The sequence below is a fragment of the Scyliorhinus torazame genome, chromosome 14 (genome assembly GCF_047496885.1).
Source record: "Scyliorhinus torazame isolate Kashiwa2021f chromosome 14, sScyTor2.1, whole genome shotgun sequence".
Lineage (NCBI taxonomy): Eukaryota > Metazoa > Chordata > Chondrichthyes > Carcharhiniformes > Scyliorhinidae > Scyliorhinus > Scyliorhinus torazame.
Genome location: NC_092720.1, coordinates 75044817 through 75064363, shown reverse-complemented (window position 1 = coordinate 75064363; position 19547 = coordinate 75044817). Strand labels below are relative to the sequence as shown.

General features: G+C 43.3%; 1 protein-coding gene across 2 annotated transcripts in view; it reads left to right on the top strand.

The window, feature by feature from the left end:
- Nucleotides 1-19547, top strand: part of LOC140389822 (uncharacterized) — a 344727-nt gene that overhangs the window by 246084 nt on the left and 79096 nt on the right. For both annotated transcript variants that reach the window (XM_072474370.1, XM_072474369.1), the window contains exon 5: nucleotides 18833-18947. In XM_072474370.1, coding sequence (XP_072330471.1) covers nucleotides 18833-18947 — 115 coding nt within the window. The remainder of the gene's footprint in view (nucleotides 1-18832; nucleotides 18948-19547) is intronic.

Here is a 19547-nt window from a genome sequence, read left to right as displayed (position 1 = left end):
AAATAAACAATATACATGAAACCATAAACATAGTGCAAAAGCCATTTACCTCTCGTACAGGTCCCACCCTTATTGACCCCCTACTCTAATCTGAACAACTCCCCCCCCCCCCCCCCCCCACCCCGGTCTGCTGACGATTAATTTCCAGCAAAGAAGTCAACGTACGGTTGCCATCTCCGGGTGAACCCTAACAGTGACCCTCTCAAGGCAAACTTGATTTTCTCCAACTAGAGAAAGCTAGCTATGTCCGATAGCCAGGTCTCCGACTTCGGGGGCTTTCAGTCCCTCCATGCTAATAGTGTCCGTCTTCGAGCTACCAGGGAAGCAAAGGCCAGAACGTCTGCCTCTTTCTCCTCTTGGATTCCCGGGTCTTCTGACACCCTGAAAATCGCCACCTCTGGACTCAGCGCCACCCTCGTTTTTAACACCGTGGACATGATGTCCGCAAACCTCTGCCAAAATCCCCTAAGCTTTGGACATGTCCAAAACATGTGGACATGGTTCGCCGGTCCTCCCGCACATTTTGCGCACCTGTCCTCCACCCCAAAGAATCTGCTCATCCGGGCCACTGTCATGTGAGCCCAGTGAACAACCTTAAATTGTATCAGGCTGAGCCTGGCACATGTTGCAGACATGTTGACTCTACTCAACGCGTCTGCCCATAGACCATCCTCTATCTCTCCTCCCAGCTCCTCCTCTCAATTGCGCTTCAGCTCCTCGGTCTGCATCTCCTCCGACCCCATAAGCTCCTTATAAATGTCCGAGACGCTCCCTTCTCCTACCCACCCTCTGGAAACTACCCTGTCCTGAATACCACTTAGCGGCAGGAGTGGGAAGGTCGACACCTGTTTACGAAGGAAGTCCCGCACCTGCAGATACCTGAATTTGTTTCCCCTCGCCAACCCAAACTTTTACTCCAACGCCCTCATACTCGGAAAGCTCCCCTCTATGAACATATCCCCCATCCTCTCAATCCCCGCTCTCCGCCATAACCGGAAAACCCTGTCCATACTCCCCAGGGCAAACCGGTGATTATCACAGATTGGGGCCCAGATGGATGCTCCCACTGCTCCCACCTGGCACCTCCGCTGGCCCCAAACTCTCAGGGCCGCCACCACCACTGGACTGGTGGAGTACCGTGCCGGTGGGAACGGCAGAGGCGCAGTTATCAACGCCCCCAAACTGGTGCCCTTACAGGAAGTTGCTTCCATATGCTCCCATGCCGACCCCTCCCCCACCACCCATTTCCTGATCATGGCTATATTAGCCGCCCAGTAATAGTTGCTAAAATTTGGCAGTGCCAGCCCGCCCTCTCCCCGACTCCACTCAAGCATTACCTTCCTTACTCGCGGGGTCTTGCCCGCCCAGACGAAGCCCGTGATCACTCTGTTGACCCACTTAAAAAAGGACCGCGGAATAAAGATGAGTAGACACTGAAATACAAATAGGAATCTCGGGAGGACCGTCATCTTCACTGTTTGCACCCTCTCAGCCAGTGACAACGGAAGCGCGTCCCATCTCCGAAAATCGTCATTCATTTGGTCCACCAGCCGGGTCAGATTTAATTTGATTACTTCCACTTCCTAATGACACACGTGAACCACAGTCCTCAACCTCACAGAACTATTATCTGTGTGATCCTATGACACGTGTGACCTCGCCATTTCACTGAATGCTCACAAATGACATAGAATTCAGAATCACTATGATCCCCAAGTACCTTACCCTCAGCTAAAATTACAGTCACTTCTGATTAAACAATTTTAGCTGCACACTTATCCTGTAATATTAGCTTTAGTTCAGCTGGCTGGACAGCTGATTTGTGATGCAGAACAAGGCCAACAGCATGGGTTCAATTCCCGTACTGGCTGAAGGCTCTGCCTTCTCGACCCTGCCCTTCGCCTGATGTGTGGTGATCCTCAGGTTAAATCACCACCAGTCAGCTCTCCACTCAAAGGGGAAAGCAGCCTATGGTCATCTGGGACTATGGTGACATTACATATATATATATATATATAATACAACTTCTTTGACCAGCAGTTTATTAAAAATCAATCAGAACTTGAAATCTTTTCTTTACAGCCGGGGAAAATGTAAAAATAAAGCATGGATCTTCTCTAAAGATTGTAAGGAAAAAACGAGAATGTAAATTTACAGGTAAATTAATTAAAAAGTGACCGCGGATGCCTTGGGCCTCCAGCTTTCAGTGGGCCAAAATTGGGTGAATTAAATACTTAAAGAATTGCTGCATAATCTTAAATGCTCTCTGTACAACACTCAGTCTCTTGTCACTTTGTTTTATGCTTCAAGCAGTTTTTTTAGTAGATCTTCTTCCACTGTAACATCATAAATTTCACTTCTTGTGACCTTGTAAGTAGTTTATAAAAGGATAAAAAGAATATGGTAATAAAAGGAACAAATTAGGAGAGTTTTAGAAGAACTTGTAAGAATAATGGTAATGGTAAGAAGAAAGTTTGTTCAGTGTGAGAAATCAAAGGGGAGGAGGAGGGTAAGGAAAGGGATGGATGCTTAGAGATGCACAAATATTTTTCTCCTGTGAGAAATTGGCCTTGCCACGGTGGCACAATAGTTAGTACTGCAGCCTCACCGCACCAGGGACCCTGTTTAATTCCAGTCTTGAGTGATTGTGTGGAGTTTGCACGTTCTCCCCGTGTCTATGTAGGTTTCTTCCGTGTGCTCTGGTTTCCTCTCACAGTCCAAGCATGTGCAGGTTAGCTGATTGGCCATACTAAATTGCCCCTCACTGTCCACCGGTTAGGTGGGGTTACAGGGATAGAGTGGTGGAGTGGGCCCAGGAAGGGTGCTCTGTCAGAGGGTCGGTGCAGATGAGATGGACCGAATGGCCTCCTTCTCCACTGTAGCGATTCTATTCTATTTCACAATTATTCAAAATATTCCACAGTTATTTCCTTGACATTTTTTCTGAACACACACCATTAGACAGCTCAACACCACCAGTTGCAAGTTCCCTTCCAATCCACACACCCTGACTTGGAACTATATCCCTGTTCCTTCATTGTTTCTGGGTCAAAATCCTGGAACTCCCTCCCTACAGCACAGTGGGTGTTCCTGCACCACTTGGACTGCAACAATTCAAGAAGGCAGCTCATCACAACCTTCTCAGGGCAATTAGGGATGGGTAATAAATGCTGGCCTAGCCAGCAACGCCCACATCCCACAAATGAATACATGTTTTTTAAAATTGCATCTGAATCACTTGCAGGTTTTACCCGTATGTACAACTGTCTTCAAATTTTGTGTAGAACTTATCCTGTTGCAATTGTACAGTACAATTGTAAATGTACTATGGTATCACAAGGTCTCAGAAAACCATTGGATTTGCAATAGCAGTTCAACATATTCATGAAACGAAGTCAAAGAAGATCAATCAACATAAAATTCTGATTCCAAAATTCCAATTCCAAACTTTCAGCATTCTTGCAGGGGACTCCATAGGCAGCATCCATAAACATAAATGCAGAAGAGAATTCAGGAAATACCTCCTTACCGAGAGAATGATTAGAATGTGGAACTCGCTACTGCAATTAATAGCGAGTTGAGCTGATGAGCATAAATGCATTTGAAGTGAAGCTAAATAAATACTAGACAGAAAATAAAAGAATGGAACAGAATGGGAGGAGGCTGTTGTGGAGTATAAACAGGCATCGACTTGTTGGGCTGAATGGCCTGTTTCTGTGCTGTAAATACTATGCACTATATGACTGAAATTGAAAGAAAATGAAATGAGGTGTATAGAACACACCCATTTGGACAGTTCAATATTCTGCTGTTTGGATTGATTCAGGGGAGAGAAGGGGACTGTACAGCCCTGAATAAACCTTCTGCATTCTGCAAAAAGTTTATTTTCTGGAGAGAAACCAAGGTGTAGGAGGGACCAGGGAAGGATAGTGAAGATGTTGAAAAGGTTGCAGAGAGTGAGGTTCAGAATCTGGATTTTCCAGCTGCACTTGAGCAGCACCAAGGCCAGAAAGTCTGCCAATTAAAATCAGAGGCCATTGAGTGTAAACATTCCCCATTGCAGGGGATCCCAAACTGGATGGGCCTCCACGGCAGGCCAGGATGATTGATACAGTTTGAGCTTCATGCTATTTCCAGCTATCCCACTGCTTCTCCTGAATCCGGCCTCTGATTGGACAAACTGGAAACGGTACAAAACTTAAATTGTATCCAGCAGGGTGAGCGTGGTGAGTTTGTGTAGGGGGTTGGGATTGAAGGCACTAGCAACAGCGCTGCTCCTGATGGCCCTGGGAAAATACTCATGGAGTCCGGTAATAATAGCTTCATTGAGAATTTGGAGGCAGTTTCGCCAACACTCCGGGTTGGGTGCAGGGTCAACGAAAATGCCGATTCGGGGGAACCCCAAATTTGAGACAGGGAAGTGGGATGGAAATTTTCGGAGAAGGAGATTAAGACAAAAGATTTGTTTCTTGGGGGCCAGTTTGCGGAATTGAAGGAGCTGGGAGCGAAGTATGGACTGGAGCAGGGCAAAATGTTTAGATACATGCAGGTTTGAGATTTTGCCAGGAAGGAGATACAGAGCTTCCCGGTGGAGCCGGCCTCCACATTGCTGGAGGAGGTGCTGACGACAGGGGGACTGGAGAAGGGGGTAGTGGCGGCGGTTTACGGGGCTTTTTTGGAAGAGGAGAAGGAACTGCTGGAATGGATCAAAGCAAAGTGGGAGGAAGAGTTGGGAGAGGATATGGAGGAGGGGTTCTGGTGTGAGGTGCTCCGGAGAGTGAACGCCTCCATCTTGTGCGTGAGTTGGGGCTGATATGGCTGAAGGTGGAATATAGAGCACACAAGGTCGAGGATGAGCCTGCTCTTTGAGGGGGAAGAAGATATGTATGAACACTGGGGGGGGGGGGGGGGGGTGCACAAATCACGTTTATATGTTTTGGTCCTGTCCAAAACTGGAGGATTACTGGAAGAAGGTTTTTAGGGTAATCTCTAAAGTGGTGCACGTGAAACTGGATGCGGGCCCTCAGGAGGCCATATTCAGGGTGTCGGACCAGCCAGGGTTGGAAATGGATGCAGAGCCAGATGTTGTAGCCTTCGCCCCGTTGAACGCCCGAAGGCGGATCCTGTTGGGATTGAGATCAAACTCTCCACCCTGTGCCCTGGCGTGGCGGGAGGACCTGCTGGAATTATTAACTCTTGAGACGGTTAAGTTTGAACTGAGGGGAAGGATGGAGGGGTTCTACAATTCATGGGCATTATTCATTATGCACTTTCAAGAATTTGATTACATTGGGTGGGGGGGGGCACAGTATATGTCATAGAGACTATGGGTGATTCCTTTTTGTTATTTGTTTATGTAAACATGCGGGCTGCTGTTTGGGGGTTGGTGGGAGGACGGGATTGTTGTTGTTGATATGGGGATTGACATTGTATTCGTTACTGCTCGGTGTTTATTGTTGTTGGGTGTAAATCTGGAAGAAAATGTGAAAAAGGAGGAGAATAAAAATATTTTTTGAAAAAGCAAGGTGAGCGTGGAGAAGGAGCAACAGTAAGAGCAGGGCCTGGGAGGGGGGCCTCGGGCAAAGAGCAGAGGGGGAGCTCGCCTCAGAGAGGTGAGTGTGCAAAAGTAAAGTGAGTGCGTGAGCATGTCTGAGAGAGAGATGAGAGCGAGTGAGTGTGAGAGAGAAGGTTGACAGTGAGTGTGAGAGATATGGGAATGAATGTGTGTGTGAGAGAGATGAGAGTGATTGTGAGCGAGATGAGTGTGTGCCTGTGAGTGAGAGAGAGATGAAAGTGTGTGTCTGTGAATGAGAGAGACAGGTGACAGTGGGGGAGATGAGAATCCAGCATTCCATCAACACACATTGGAACCCAAGGAGTAGTAACACTCCTCCCAATACCAATGACAAAAAGACCAAAGTATGTTTTTAAATAAGAACTTTTTAATTATAGTAAACATATACATACAAGAAATAGAAAATACTTCCATAAATAACGTTTTTGTAAGTTTGTACCTATTGTGCAAAAACAATCTTTTTTTGTAGTTTGGCTCTTAAATACAATAAGAATGTTTCTCAGGGGTTCCTTCAGTACTCTTTGCATGTCTAAAGGGTTCCATGGCTGGAAAAGGTTGGGAAACACTGCTATATTGTGTTGCCCAAGGACTGTCACATAACCGCACATTATACTCATCCACATGCAATGTACATCCAATAGTATACTTTTAAGCAGAAAGGTCAACTGATGAAAAGAATGCCAAACACAACATTCAAGTGCAAAAGTACACAAATAAATAGGCCCCTGCAACCCACAGGGAGTAAGGCTGAAGGCAGAGAGCTCGTCCACTTTACACCACGCTATTTGTCAACTCTATAAGGCCTGTAATACTGTGGATAGACATGAATAAAACTCACAGGAAGAGATTCCTGATCATTTTCATTACTTAAATCAGTAATAAAATGCAAAACTATTAGAAAGTAGACAATCTTAATGTTCTTTGACAGTGTTGCCGGAGAAGGTAGTTATATTTTCGAGATTATTGGGATCAATACATCTCCTATAGCTTAGTCCTTATATCTGAGGTAGATTTTTCTAAAATTAACTAAGATGCTTGGTAGTTTGGTCCAAAGATCAATACATTTTATTCAAAGCACAAGTGCCACTTTCAGCATTTTTACCATGGATGGTATTGTTCTGACTTTCTGCACACGCCAGATTTAGATACAACACTACCTATTTGCTGAACTAATCCTTTTAGCAGAAATTACCAAACTGTCGTATTTTTTCTTGTTTGCTCATGAAAAAAAGGGCTAGGTGATTTTCTTATCAGTCTTGTGCTGATCTGATTTTAATGATGCACATATGGAGCATCTGATGAAATAGTATTTCCAATGATTCATTGCTTTTTAAAAAATATTTCTTAACAAAAGCTTGCATCTGATCCTATAAATCAACCAATAGTGAAAGCATGTGACCTATTTCCATTTCCAAATGCATTCCCCCATATGAATTAATGTATGGAGTGTGAGTGCCCCCTACTGTTAAATTGCAGAATTTCCGAATTAGTTCAGAATGTAGCCTCAGGGCAGAAACCAACTCGTACAGGAATGTTTTATGATGCCTCAATGGCTGTGGTAGGCAAAAATGGCCTTTATTTCATTGATCTTCTGCAAGGTTAGCATGCCAGTAACATAATTCTATTAATTTTACCGCAGAGATGACAGAATAGCTATTATTTACTCTTTGTTAGCTCTTAGATTTGATATTTTGTGCTTCTTTCTTTCCCAACAGTTTGTCTGCATGTTGAATATTGAGGCAATAAATAAAAATGAGAGTTATGTTAAAATTAAAACAGTTTCTTGAAGTGAGCTAATTTTGGTGAGTGCATTGTGCCATATATTACACTAATGTACTTTATAAACTTATTCATCTAGTTCCATGGTGACTCTTACAATCACATTTAATAGTAGCTTGCATAAAATGCATTTTAAGTGTAATGGTAAGTGTCTTTACATTAGTGCAGATGTTTATTTACACATGTTATAATTTTTGCTGTTCCAAAATATGGAACAATTTAGGGTTTTCCCGTGTTTCGAAACTGAAATGATAAAATATCTGGGCAACACGGTGGCACTGCTGTCACACAGTGCCAGGCATCCAGCTTCGATTGTGACCTCGGGTGACTGTGTGGAGTTTGCACGTCCTCCCTGTATCTGCGTGGGTTTCCTCCGGGTGCTCCGGTTTCCTCCCACAAAGATGTGCAGGTTAGGTGGATTGGCCATTCTAAATTGCCTCTTAGTATGCAAAGGTTAAGTAGGGTCACGGGGATAGGGTGGGGGATTGGGCCATGATAGGGGGCTCTTTTGGAGGGTTGGTGCAGACTTGATGGGCTGAATGGCCTCCTTCTGCACAGTGGGGATTCTATGATTTATTGGCATGCAGTTTTCTATGCAGTTCATTGCTTAAGTTTTTTAAATGTTTTTATGAAAGATTTTCCAATTTTACAATAAATTTAACAACAAAACCCATAATACCACAGACAATATACAAAAACCAACATAACAAGAACCCCCAACCACCCTATCTACCCCCAACCGCCAATAATAACAAAAAGGACCACCAAATAAACAAGCAAAATAAACTAAACCCACATCCCCGCAACTGACTAATTCCTTAAAGTAGGTAATGAATGGCTGCCATCTCTGGTGGAACCCTTCAATTGACCCCTTAATGGTGTACTTGCCTTTCTCCAGGTACAAAAATTCCATTAGGTCACCTGTCCATACCGAGGCACTGGGCAGAGATGAAAGCCTCCACCCCAGCAGAACTCGCCTCCGAGCAATCAGCGAGGCAAAGGCAAGGACATCTGCCTTCACTCCCGTCCAGTTTACTACTGATAAAGTGTCTTTTCGTTCATATAAAGTCTTTGCATCTGTTAAGATCCAAATATTATTTGATTGATTAGCCCGTAATTTTTTTGTGTCAGCAGAAAATAGCTATTTGATGGATTGTTGCTCTTGTGCCTAAGGATTATTCTCTATTGGTAGCAGGAGTGTTTTTTTTAATCAAAGATACGTATGTAAAATAAATGGTGGATGAGAACCATAGAAATGGCTTGTCCATGCTGACCCAATACCCAGATGCCCTTTCTAATTCCATCTTCTTGCACACGGTCCTTAGCCCTGTAGCTTGCAGCAGTGTTTTTCAAACTTCTTTGCCCGGGACCCATTTTTACCAACCAGCCGACCTTCACAACCATGCCGGCCGGCCTTCGTGACCCACAGCAGCCAACCTTCGCACCCCACCATTTTCATTTACCTTTAATGTGACAGGTGAGCCTGCTTGGTCCTCATGATCCCACTTGCTTTGTTATTCAATGTTCCATTTCTGATAATGGCTTCAGCTGATGATTTAAAATCTCACTGTTTCTGTTGAACAAAATAAAGTGGTTTATTAACGAACTTGCCAAGCTTAGTCTTCAAATGTCTTGAGGGTTTTAAACTTTCATTTGCCAGTACTTCCCTGCGTATAACACACATGAACTTTGAATCCAGATTTTCATTGTCATAATTAATACCTCAAGTAATCATCTTTATGCTGCTTTGTTCCTGTTTTCAGCTTCTTCTTCGTGGGTTGTTCACCAGAGGCCCTGGAGTTCACACCAGCACTGCTGGCAGCTTCACAATGGAGGAATCGCTCGCGCACCCAGTGTAGTGACCTCTGTATATGTATATACATAAAGGGTTAAGGTGTAGTCAGTACAGTCACAGGACCACTAGAGGGCCACACTAACAGGGTATAAATACAAGCTCAATCTGTTTTCCCGCTCTCTTCGGGTGTGTTGTGGCTGGAGAACAGAAGTATAGTTAGCTCAGAGTGTAAAGTATAATATTCATAGTTAATCTAATTCTATTTTAATAGCTAATAAAAGTATTGAAGAATCAAACTCACAAGTAAATTGATTAGTTACTCAATAAATTATTTGATATCACTGGACAACTTTGAGTATTCATCAACGTTAAGTTCAACTCGGCACAAGCAAATGAGTAACATATATTACTTCAAGTAATATAACATTACCAGGAGTAGTGATATAACACAACACCCAGAGCACATGACGTCAGTGTTCGGGGTGCGTGACCTGCTCTCTGCCGTCGCTTCAGGCAGGAAGACTGCATCGAATTTAATCTTCTCCTGGGTCAATACGCTGACCTCAGGAGGAGGTGGTCTTTCCCGCTGGGCTCCAGCGCCTGCGCACTGATGAACCGGCACGCATACGTGGCGTAGCTGGCATTCTGAAAGCCGGTCGCGGTCGGCACTTTTAAAAGTCAGCTGCTGCATGGCTCCACGACAGTCCCGACACCTGCCCACGGGTCGTGACCCTGCTTTGAAAATAACTGCCCTACAGCGCGCAGGTCCAGGTACTTTTTAAAAGAGTTTAGGATCTCTGCCTCTACCACCAACTCAGGCGGCAAATTCCAGACAATCAGCATCCTCGGTGTAAAAAAGGTTTTCCTCTTGTTCCCTCTAATCATTCTGCCACTTAGTTTGAATCTATGATACCTGGTTTTTGAACTCTCTGCCAAGGGAAACAGATTCCTCCTGTCCACTCTATCTCTACCCCTGGCAATTTTGCACCCTCTATCATGTCACCCCTCAGTCTTCTCTGTTCCAAGGAAAACAACCCCAACCTCTCCAATTTCTCCTTGTAGCTACACTTTTCCAGCCCTGGCAGCATTCTCGTAAATCTTCTCTGCACTCTCTCCAGAGCAATTACATCCATTTATAATGTGGTGACCAGAACTCTACACAATACTCCAGTTGTGGCCTCACCAGTTGCTTATAAAGTTCCATCGTTATATCCCTACATTTGTATTCTACACCTATGCCAATGGAGGAGAGCATTCCCTATGCCTTCTTTACAACCTCATCTACCTGTACTGCTACCTTTAGGGACCTGTGCACTTGCATGTCAAGTGAGCCATTATTCTTTATTATCTTCATGTGGCACAATTACTACATCCTGTGAAAAGAAACAGCAGGAGACCAAGATGTAAAACTTTTATGATCCTTGGTCATGAGTTACCTTCAATGAATGCTTTATTGTCTGTACAAATCTTTCAGCCAGTCCACTTGTGGCAGGATGACAAGGAGCAGATTGGATGTTTTGGATTCTGTTCTCCTTTAGACAATTTGTGAATTCCTGCAAAATGCACTGTGGCTCATTGTCTCTAACAAGTTGTTCAGGATAACCGAATCTTGCAAAACTCTCACCCAGTCTTTCTATTGTTCGCTCAGAGAACGTAGTCTTCATAATGGCGACCACAATGGAAAACATTTGTCCTTTGAATGGGCCGACATAGTCTATGTGAATTTTTTGCCATGGTTCTTCTGGCCACCTCCATGGGTGTAATGGCATTAGTGGTGGCAGATTTCAAACCTTTGCACAAGCCAAACACATGCCTGCCTTCTCCTCGATTTCACTATCGTGCCTTGGCCACCAAAAATAGCTTCTGGCTATGTCCTTCATCATAACTACCCCACACTGACCTTCGGGAAGTTGATTTAGGACACATACCCTTGTCAATGGCGGACTGATGACCTTATTCCCAAGAGGAGACAACCAGCCTGAACGGATTGTTCGAATCTTCGGGTAACATATGGTTGCAACTCCCGGTTTGCTTCCATGGCCTTGCCACAAAGTACCATGTTGATAACTTCTGACAGGAGTGGTTTATTCCTGGTGTACTTCTTAACCTGTCCTGTGGTTACAGGAGTATTACTGACTTCGTTGAAACAAAAAATATTACCACTCGATCTATTCATTGACGACTCATTAGGTAAAGGGAATCTAGAGAGTCCATTAGTATTTCCAAGGAGATTTGGTTTATGATATTTTATCATATGTGTATATGCGTGACAACAGCAAAGCCCATCTCGGTGTCCGGCTCGCTGCTAGATGTGCAGCCCAGGTATCGTTGTCAGCGGTCACTGATCTGTCAGTAAAGTAATTTCCTTCCATATATGTATTGGGAAAACATTTCCGAAAATGATGCCCAGAGCTTCCTTCTTTATTTGTACATAGTTCATTTCTGCTTTGTCCAAGGATCTTGATGCAAACACTATTGGCTTCTCTTCACCATTGGGATTAAGTAAGAAACTACAGCTCCCACCCCATAAGGTGATACATCGGAAGCCAGTTGCAAGGGTAACTTCTGATCAAGGTTAGGTGGATTGGCCATAATAAATTGCCCTTAGTGACCAAAAAAGGTTAGGAGGGGTTATTGGGTTACGGGGATAGGGTGTAAGTGAGGGCTTAAGTGGGTCGGTGCAGACTTGATGGGGTGAATGACCTCCTGCACTGTATGTTCTATGTAAAGTGTGTCAGGACTTCTCACTTTAGCAGTGCCTCCTTAGCTTTTACAAAGGTTTTCTTGCACCTACCCACCCATCCATTTCCTGTTTTGACACAATAGCTTGTGTGAAGGCTTGAGAATAGTTGATAGATTAGGGACAAATCTTCAAAAATAGTTTAACAAGCCCAAAACGAACGTTTTGAGGTAAAGGCACCTCAGCAATTTATTTTATTTTTGCAGGCAACTTATGCAGTCTCTTTGCATCTAATATGTGCCCCAGTTATTCAATGGGGGATTTGAAGAATTCACATTCATCCTTCCATATTTGTAGTCTGTAATCATCTTATCTCCAGAGTGTAGCATCTAGATTTTGAAGATGCTCTTCTTCATTCTTTCCCGTAACTAAGATATTGTCTAAGTAGCATTGGACCCCTTCTAGTCTATTGAGAATTTTGTCCATGGCACATTGGAACAACGCAGGTGATGCCAAATGGAAGTCTTTTATATCTGAATAACCCTTGGTGTGTCACAATTGTTCATTTGACATGTTTGGTTCTTGTTTTTTTATAATTTTTGGTTGAAACTTGTTGTTTCTTTCTCCAAAATGCACATTTATTGTGCCCCTTTTTACCACAATTCTTGCATTTTGTATTTACTCCAACAATCAGTTGCTGTGTACCCAGTTTTTTCATATCAGTGGCAATTTTGAACCTGTGTCTTTGTTTGGGTTTCAGCCGACATTTTCTGGATTTTAGTGCTCAAGCTTAAATGTTGCATTTCCTTAGCTGCTAGTTCCATCGAGATTGTGACTTCTAAAGCCCTCTTTAGGTCTATGTTTTTTTCTGTTAACCACCTTTTCTGGATAGCTTCGCTTCTTAGCCCACACACTAGTCTTTCTCTAATAGTGTTGTTCAAGATATCTCCAAATTCACAGGATTCAGCTAATTTCCTTAAAGAAGTTACAAATTGTGTGATTGATTCACCTTCATGCTGGTTTCGTTTATGGAACTTGAACCTCTCGGCAATGACCAAAGGTTTAGGTGACAAATGGCCCTGCAATACCTCCATAATCTCATCGTAGGTTTTTGAGGCTGTTTTTTCTGGTTGCACCAGGCTGTGCAGGAGGTTTAACCTTTTTGCGCCCCCCTCCCCCCACCCCAAATTATGCTCAGGAAATTCGGACCTACTATGTCCTCTGCAATTTTGTTTGCCAGGACAAAGTATTTGAATCTTTCTGTGTATGAGCTCTCTAGTGTGCTTTCTGTGTATGAGCTCTCTATGGTGCTTTCATCATATGATCCCATGGTGCCAAAAATTCCCACTATTTTACTATGGGAACGCTTGCGTGAGCACAAACATGCCACAAAGCTTTAAGAATTATCCCGCTTTTAAATAGAACATAGAACATAGAAAATACAGCACAGAACAGGCCCTTCAGCCCACGATGTTGTGCCGAACCTTTGTCCTAGATTAATCATAGATTATCATTGAATTTACAGTGCAGAAGGAGGCCATTCGGCCCCCTGAGTCCGCACCAGCTCTTGGAAAGAGCACTCTACCCAAACTCAACACCTCCACCCAACACCAAGGGCAATTTTGGACACTAAGGGCAATTTATCATGGCCAATCCACCTACCCTGCACATCTTTGGATTGTGGGAGGAAACCGGAGCACCCGGAGGAAACCCACGCACACACGGGGAGGACGTGCAGACTCCGCACAGACAGTGACCCAAGCCGGAATCGAACCTGGGACCCTGAAGCTGTGAAGCAATTGTGCTATCCATAATGCTACCATGCTGCCCCTACAAGATGACCCTGAGCTCAGCCTGCTCCTTTCCGAGGTTGCAAAACTCCCCTTGTTCTCAATTAATTGTTGCAGGATATCTGTTACTTCATTTGCTATTCACAGTAGGGGGAACAGAGCTTTCCAGGAAGAACGTGTGGCTAGCTTCTTTTAATGCTGTTTTCACTGAATTCTTTGTTTAAAATTTGGTACTTTCGATGGTTGCTGCTACTATTTGGCACCTCTCCATTGCCAGCTTTGGTCGTAGTGATGCTTCAAATCTTCTATTCCCTTTGGATGGCTGCAGCATGGACCGATGATTTTTCTTACTCAACTAGATTTCTGCAGGTATTTTTCAGATGTTTGCAGTGTAGTTCAAAGACCAGTGTCTTTGTGGCATTCTTAAAGAATAGGCTTGCAGACCACAAAAGTACAAACAAACAAGAGCTTTATTGGAAAGGTGTCTTGTCTACAGGCTGATAGCCAAAACTGACTATTTCCATCTTTACAACACAATTACAAGACCCATCTTTAAAACACCATTACAAGACCCATCTTTAAAACACCATTACAAGACCCATCTTTAAAACACCATTACAAAACCCATCCTTAAAATATCATTACAAAACCCATCTTTAAAACACCAATGACTTTGACAAAGAGACATCCAGACTCAATGTTAATCTCCCTTCTTTCGCCACAGATACTGTCAGACATGCTGAGATTGACCAGTATTTTCTGTTTTTATTACAAACCCATCTTTAAAAGACCATTACAAACCCTACATTTAAAAGACCATTACAAACCCCATCTTCAAAACAGCATTACAAAACCTATTCTTAAAATAGCATAATAAAACCCATCCTTAAACCCTCATTACAAAACCCATCCTTTAAACACCAATGGTTTTGATAAAGAGTTAGCCATATTGAAACGTTATCTCCCTTCTCTCTCACCAGACGCTGTCAGACCTGCTGAGATTGACCAATATTTTCTGTTTTTATTACAAAACCCATCTTTTTGATTGAGTATTTCATCACCTGTCCAAATCACCTCCTTTCTAGCCCATGCTTTGTTTCCAGGTGCAATTGATGACACACTTTGGGTTGTTCTTTACACTACAGGCTAAATTATAAACTAAAATACAGATCATATAAATGTAAGTCATTGTTGATACAATGATACAGCTACCTGTAAGTTACGTAAACTATCATGAAAACTAGCCAATCTCTCGAGGAAGTATTCCATTACTATTTCTTAAAAACTACTTTTGAAGTTATGGTTACATAAAATTTAGATGAATACATTTAGAAACATGTTAGAAAAAGTTTGTCTTCACAGTTGAGGGCTGCCAGCTCTCTTCAATATAAGGGCCTGCGTCTGGAGAGAAATGAGTTAGACATGTTGATATGAAAAGTAGGAATTATCCGAGAAGCCTTCTTAGGTGTTTCTCCATAAATAGACTACAGTTCCCAGCACATAAACAGGAGTTCAAAGTATTCCCTAATGTGCAGCTGGCAAGAAAAAATGGAGTTGCAGGCAATGATTAATTAACTCTGCAACTAGGTAGCTTTGGCTGCACGCCTGAATCATTTTAAAGCATTTATTTAATTAAATATCCATAATCAGGGACACGTAATGTCACTGATTTCAGGTGTTATGGAATTTCTAAACTGGTTTGTCTTCGAAACTATTGTCAAGTCAGTTCTGTGACAGGACCTGAACTGTTCACAAGGCTGCAGAGATGCCTTGCAACAACTGTGGAGAGAGAAGCAGGGTTAACATTTCAAGTCAAATATATGTCTCTTCTCCAAAAGAAAAACCTTCCTCAGACGGTTCTGAAGCAGAGTCATGTTCAACTTGAAATGTTAACTCTTCCTCTCTCTCTTGCCACAGATGCTGCCAGAATTGCTGAGTATTTCAAGCACCTCGTTTTTGTTTTAAATTTCCAGCACCCAGACTATTTTGCTCTTAGAAATGCAAAGATGCAAAGGAGGCTGTGGATTCAAAGATTGTGGGTTCTGCGATTAAAATAAGGATTCCCGCTGAACATCATTACATAGATAATTGCATATGTACATGTGTATGTACAGACACGGACACTTTTCCAATGTGTGGCATATGACAATGATCATGATTTAGTTTTCAAGCTTTTAAACAGCATTAGGGAAGCTCTTCACTGCAGAGAGCAATAGGGATTGTGGCAGCTACATTGTAGGTTGTGATCACCCACCCCCTCGCCAATATGTGGTCACCCAGATCATAAACCCAGGTAACTGGAATTGACTGACACAAGACTGTTGTTTTACTAGATAAAGAGTATGTCAGACTTCGGGGAAAGCACATAGAAGCAGTCAGGGGATACATTGTGAGATAGCACTATCATAAGTTAGTTTGGTTCGCACCTCATGACATTAAAAACAGCAGAGACCGTGAACCCTGACAACAGTAATGTTGTCAAGTTCTGTACACCAGAGAGAGTTTAAAAAAAATAAATTTAGAGTACCCAATTAATTTTTTCCAATTACGGGGCAATTTAGCGTGGTCAATCCACCTACCTTGCACATCTTTGGGTTGTGGGGGCGGAACCCACGCAAACACGGGGAGAATGTGCAAACTCCACATGGACAGTGACCCAGAGCTGGGATCGAACCTGGGACCTCAGCGCCGTTAGGCAGCAGGGCTAACCCACTGCGCCACCATGCTGCCTTACACCAGAGAGAGTTATTTCACATACCAATCTACAACACTGATATCTATCCAACAATGTGGATACCCCATCCATTTAAAAAAAAAAGAACAAATCTAACCTGGCCAGTTGCTGCCCTGGTATTCTGCTCCCAATCATCAATAAAGTAATGGAAGGAGTAATCAATATTGCTTCAAAAACACCACCTCATTAATAACCAGCACAATGCTGATCAGTTCATCGTCTGTCAGAACTGTTTGGACTTTATCACAGCCTTGATGACCAAAGAGAATGGAGTTAGCTGTCTTCAACATCAAGACATCATTCAGCCAAGGGACCATAAACATTTGTTTGGAGTCATACCTATCACAAAGGAAGATGGGTGTATTTATCAGAGGCGACTCATCACAGTCACAGGATATCACTGCAGGAATGCTTCAGTACAGTGTCCTCAACCCAATTAGTTTCAGTTCCTTCATCAGTGACCCTTCCTCCATCATGAGATCAGGTGTGGGGTTGCTCACTCACAACTACACCGTTATTCAGTTCCAATCTCCAATTATTGTCTGATAACATAACAGCCCCTGCCAACTCACATGAGCACAGTAAGAAGTTTTACAACACCAGGTTAAAGTCCAACAGGTTTGTTTCGATGTCACTAGCTTTCGGAGCGCTGCTCCTTCCTCAGGTGAATGAAGAGGTATGTTCCAGAAACATATATATAGACAGATTCAAAGATGCCAGACAATGCTTGGAATGCGAGCATTAGCAGGTGATTAAATCTTTACCACATGAGGACCAAGATACAAATCAAACCTGGGTGGACAAGTAGCAGATAAAGGTTTTAGTGGAATATGTTAATTTCAGTTGTATTCTCACACAACAAGCTGAATGAGGCCATGGCAATTTTAACTGCCAGTCTTATTAACAGATTTCTGGCTGACCTCCTCCCAGAATTGGTCGGAAATGATTGGGAAAGAGCTGCTTGCCGAGAGAATCCTAGCCGGCCCTTTACAGTCTGTTGGCATCAAGGTATTCAAGGGGACTGAGGTTTTCGCCATCAACTAGGTGTCTTAGCTGTTAATTTCCCTACTGGATCCTGGTGTCTTTGATGTGAATCTATTCTGGAGTGTTCCTCCAGATCCTACATAAGAAAGTAAAACCCATAATTGGAGTGAACTCTGAGTTTGACCCTTTTCTGACACGTGTTCACTTCACTAGACAAGGCTTCCCTACTCAGGTCAGATATAAATAGTGCACAGGACTCAATGAGATCATTGCTATATATAAATCCCACTGGTTTAAAGCAGGTGCATTGCCGCGCAGTCAGAAGAACAAGTTCACGTTGAAGACAGGCAGAGAATCAACAGAAAACCCATCCAGTTAATGCCGACCAGCATGGTTTTCGCTGGGCAAGTAGGATTAAAATCAATCCTCGTATATCATCTTTCCTTTATTTTTCTGGAGATCCTCATTACAAACACAAGGGGCGGGATTCTCCGAGACTGCGCCCCGAAATCGCGAACAGCGCGGGGGCGGAGAATGGCCTTTACGCCAAAATCTGGTCCGACGCTGTGAATCGCCGAGAATTGCACGGTCTACGTGGCGTGGGTAGGGAGCCATTGACAGAGGCCCCCGCGGCGATTTTCACAGGAAAACTGGGCACGTTCTCGACAGCGTGGTTCTAACCATGTTTTGTCTGTCCAGAACGGCTGGTGGCAGCTGCGGACTCAGTCCGCGGCCGCCTTGGTGGGGGGCGGGGGGATCCTTCACCGGGGGGAGTCTCACAGACGGCCAGGCAAGCGATTGGGCGGCACCAATCCGCGGGCGCGTGCGATCTCGGGGGGACCTACTTCCATCATGGTCTGCCTATGTGAATGTGCCATGTCGCACGGGGCGGCCGCCATGCGCATGCGCAGCATCCTGACCGGATGTGCAGAGCCTCGTATCCACAGCCAGAGCTGTGAGGAACACTCCGGGGCCCTGCAGGTAGGAAAATCACTCTGGAATTTCTTAAGGAAAGTCCAGAGTGAAACGCCCACGTTTTGACGCTGGCTTGGAGACATAGCCCCATAATTGGAGAATTCCGCCCATTGTCTATGGCAGTTCATGGAGGAGGCCCACTACAATACCTCAAGTGATTAGGCAGTAAATGTAGCCGTATCAGTGCTTCCCACACCCCAAGAGCAATTTTTAAAAATATAGTTTCCTTCAGCGAACTGCTCAGGAAGCTTTGAACTGTACATTGCTCCAGAGCTACTTTGTGTCAGTTCACAGGAAGTGTACTGGAGCCAAATATGTATTCTAGATAGTAAGATGATCTGTTCAACATGACCAAAGCAAACCAATTAGAGAAGGCTCCTGGAGTTAGGTTTACAAAACAGGAAACCTTGGGACTCAAACTATTGCCTTTCATAAATTGGATTGAAATCCAGTGAGATATTAATGTTGTTCTTTTACTTATCAAATATGTTAGAATTCTCCTGTTTTTTTTTTTTGACAGATTATAATGGAACAGTACAGAAGATTTGCCTGGGTGGCTTGGTTTACAGAGATATTTATCACTGTCAGCATTACTGTTTCTTTTCTGGTGCTTGGATCTACAATGAAGCATACATGTATGTCACCTTTTCTAGATATTATTGAATCCAATTATCCAAGACTTTAGCAATAGATAGCAAATTAGTCATCATATATATTTAAACTCTCAATTCAGGATGTACTATAATTGTTTGTCTGACAGGTCATTTTTATGGCCCTTTTTTGAACTAGGGCTGAATTCTCTGTTTGGGAGACTATGTTCTCCCGCTGTAGATCAGTCGTCTTTTTGGCTACACCCCTGTTCAGCACTCTGGGATATCAATCTACATTAAAGCTCCTACATGACTGCAGGTTGTTGTTTGTAGGATGAGGCCCTTGCATGTTAAATAATTGATAAATACAGAGTTTTAGCAAAAGATTGAAGCTGTAAGATGTACCTTGGGGGAATAAAAGACACGCTTGATAAGTTAAAAGAAAATTAACATGCAGAGCAAATAGATTTCTGCCTCTTCCCATCCAGTCCAAGGTCATCTCATTCACCACTTCATGATTGTTTCTTTGCACAGCTTCAGACTTCACCTGCAACTGAAGTATATTGTGTTAGGTTTGGGAATGTGATCAAATAACAAAAAGTTGAAGTGAGGAATATTGCAAATTTAACACTTGAGAATAATCAC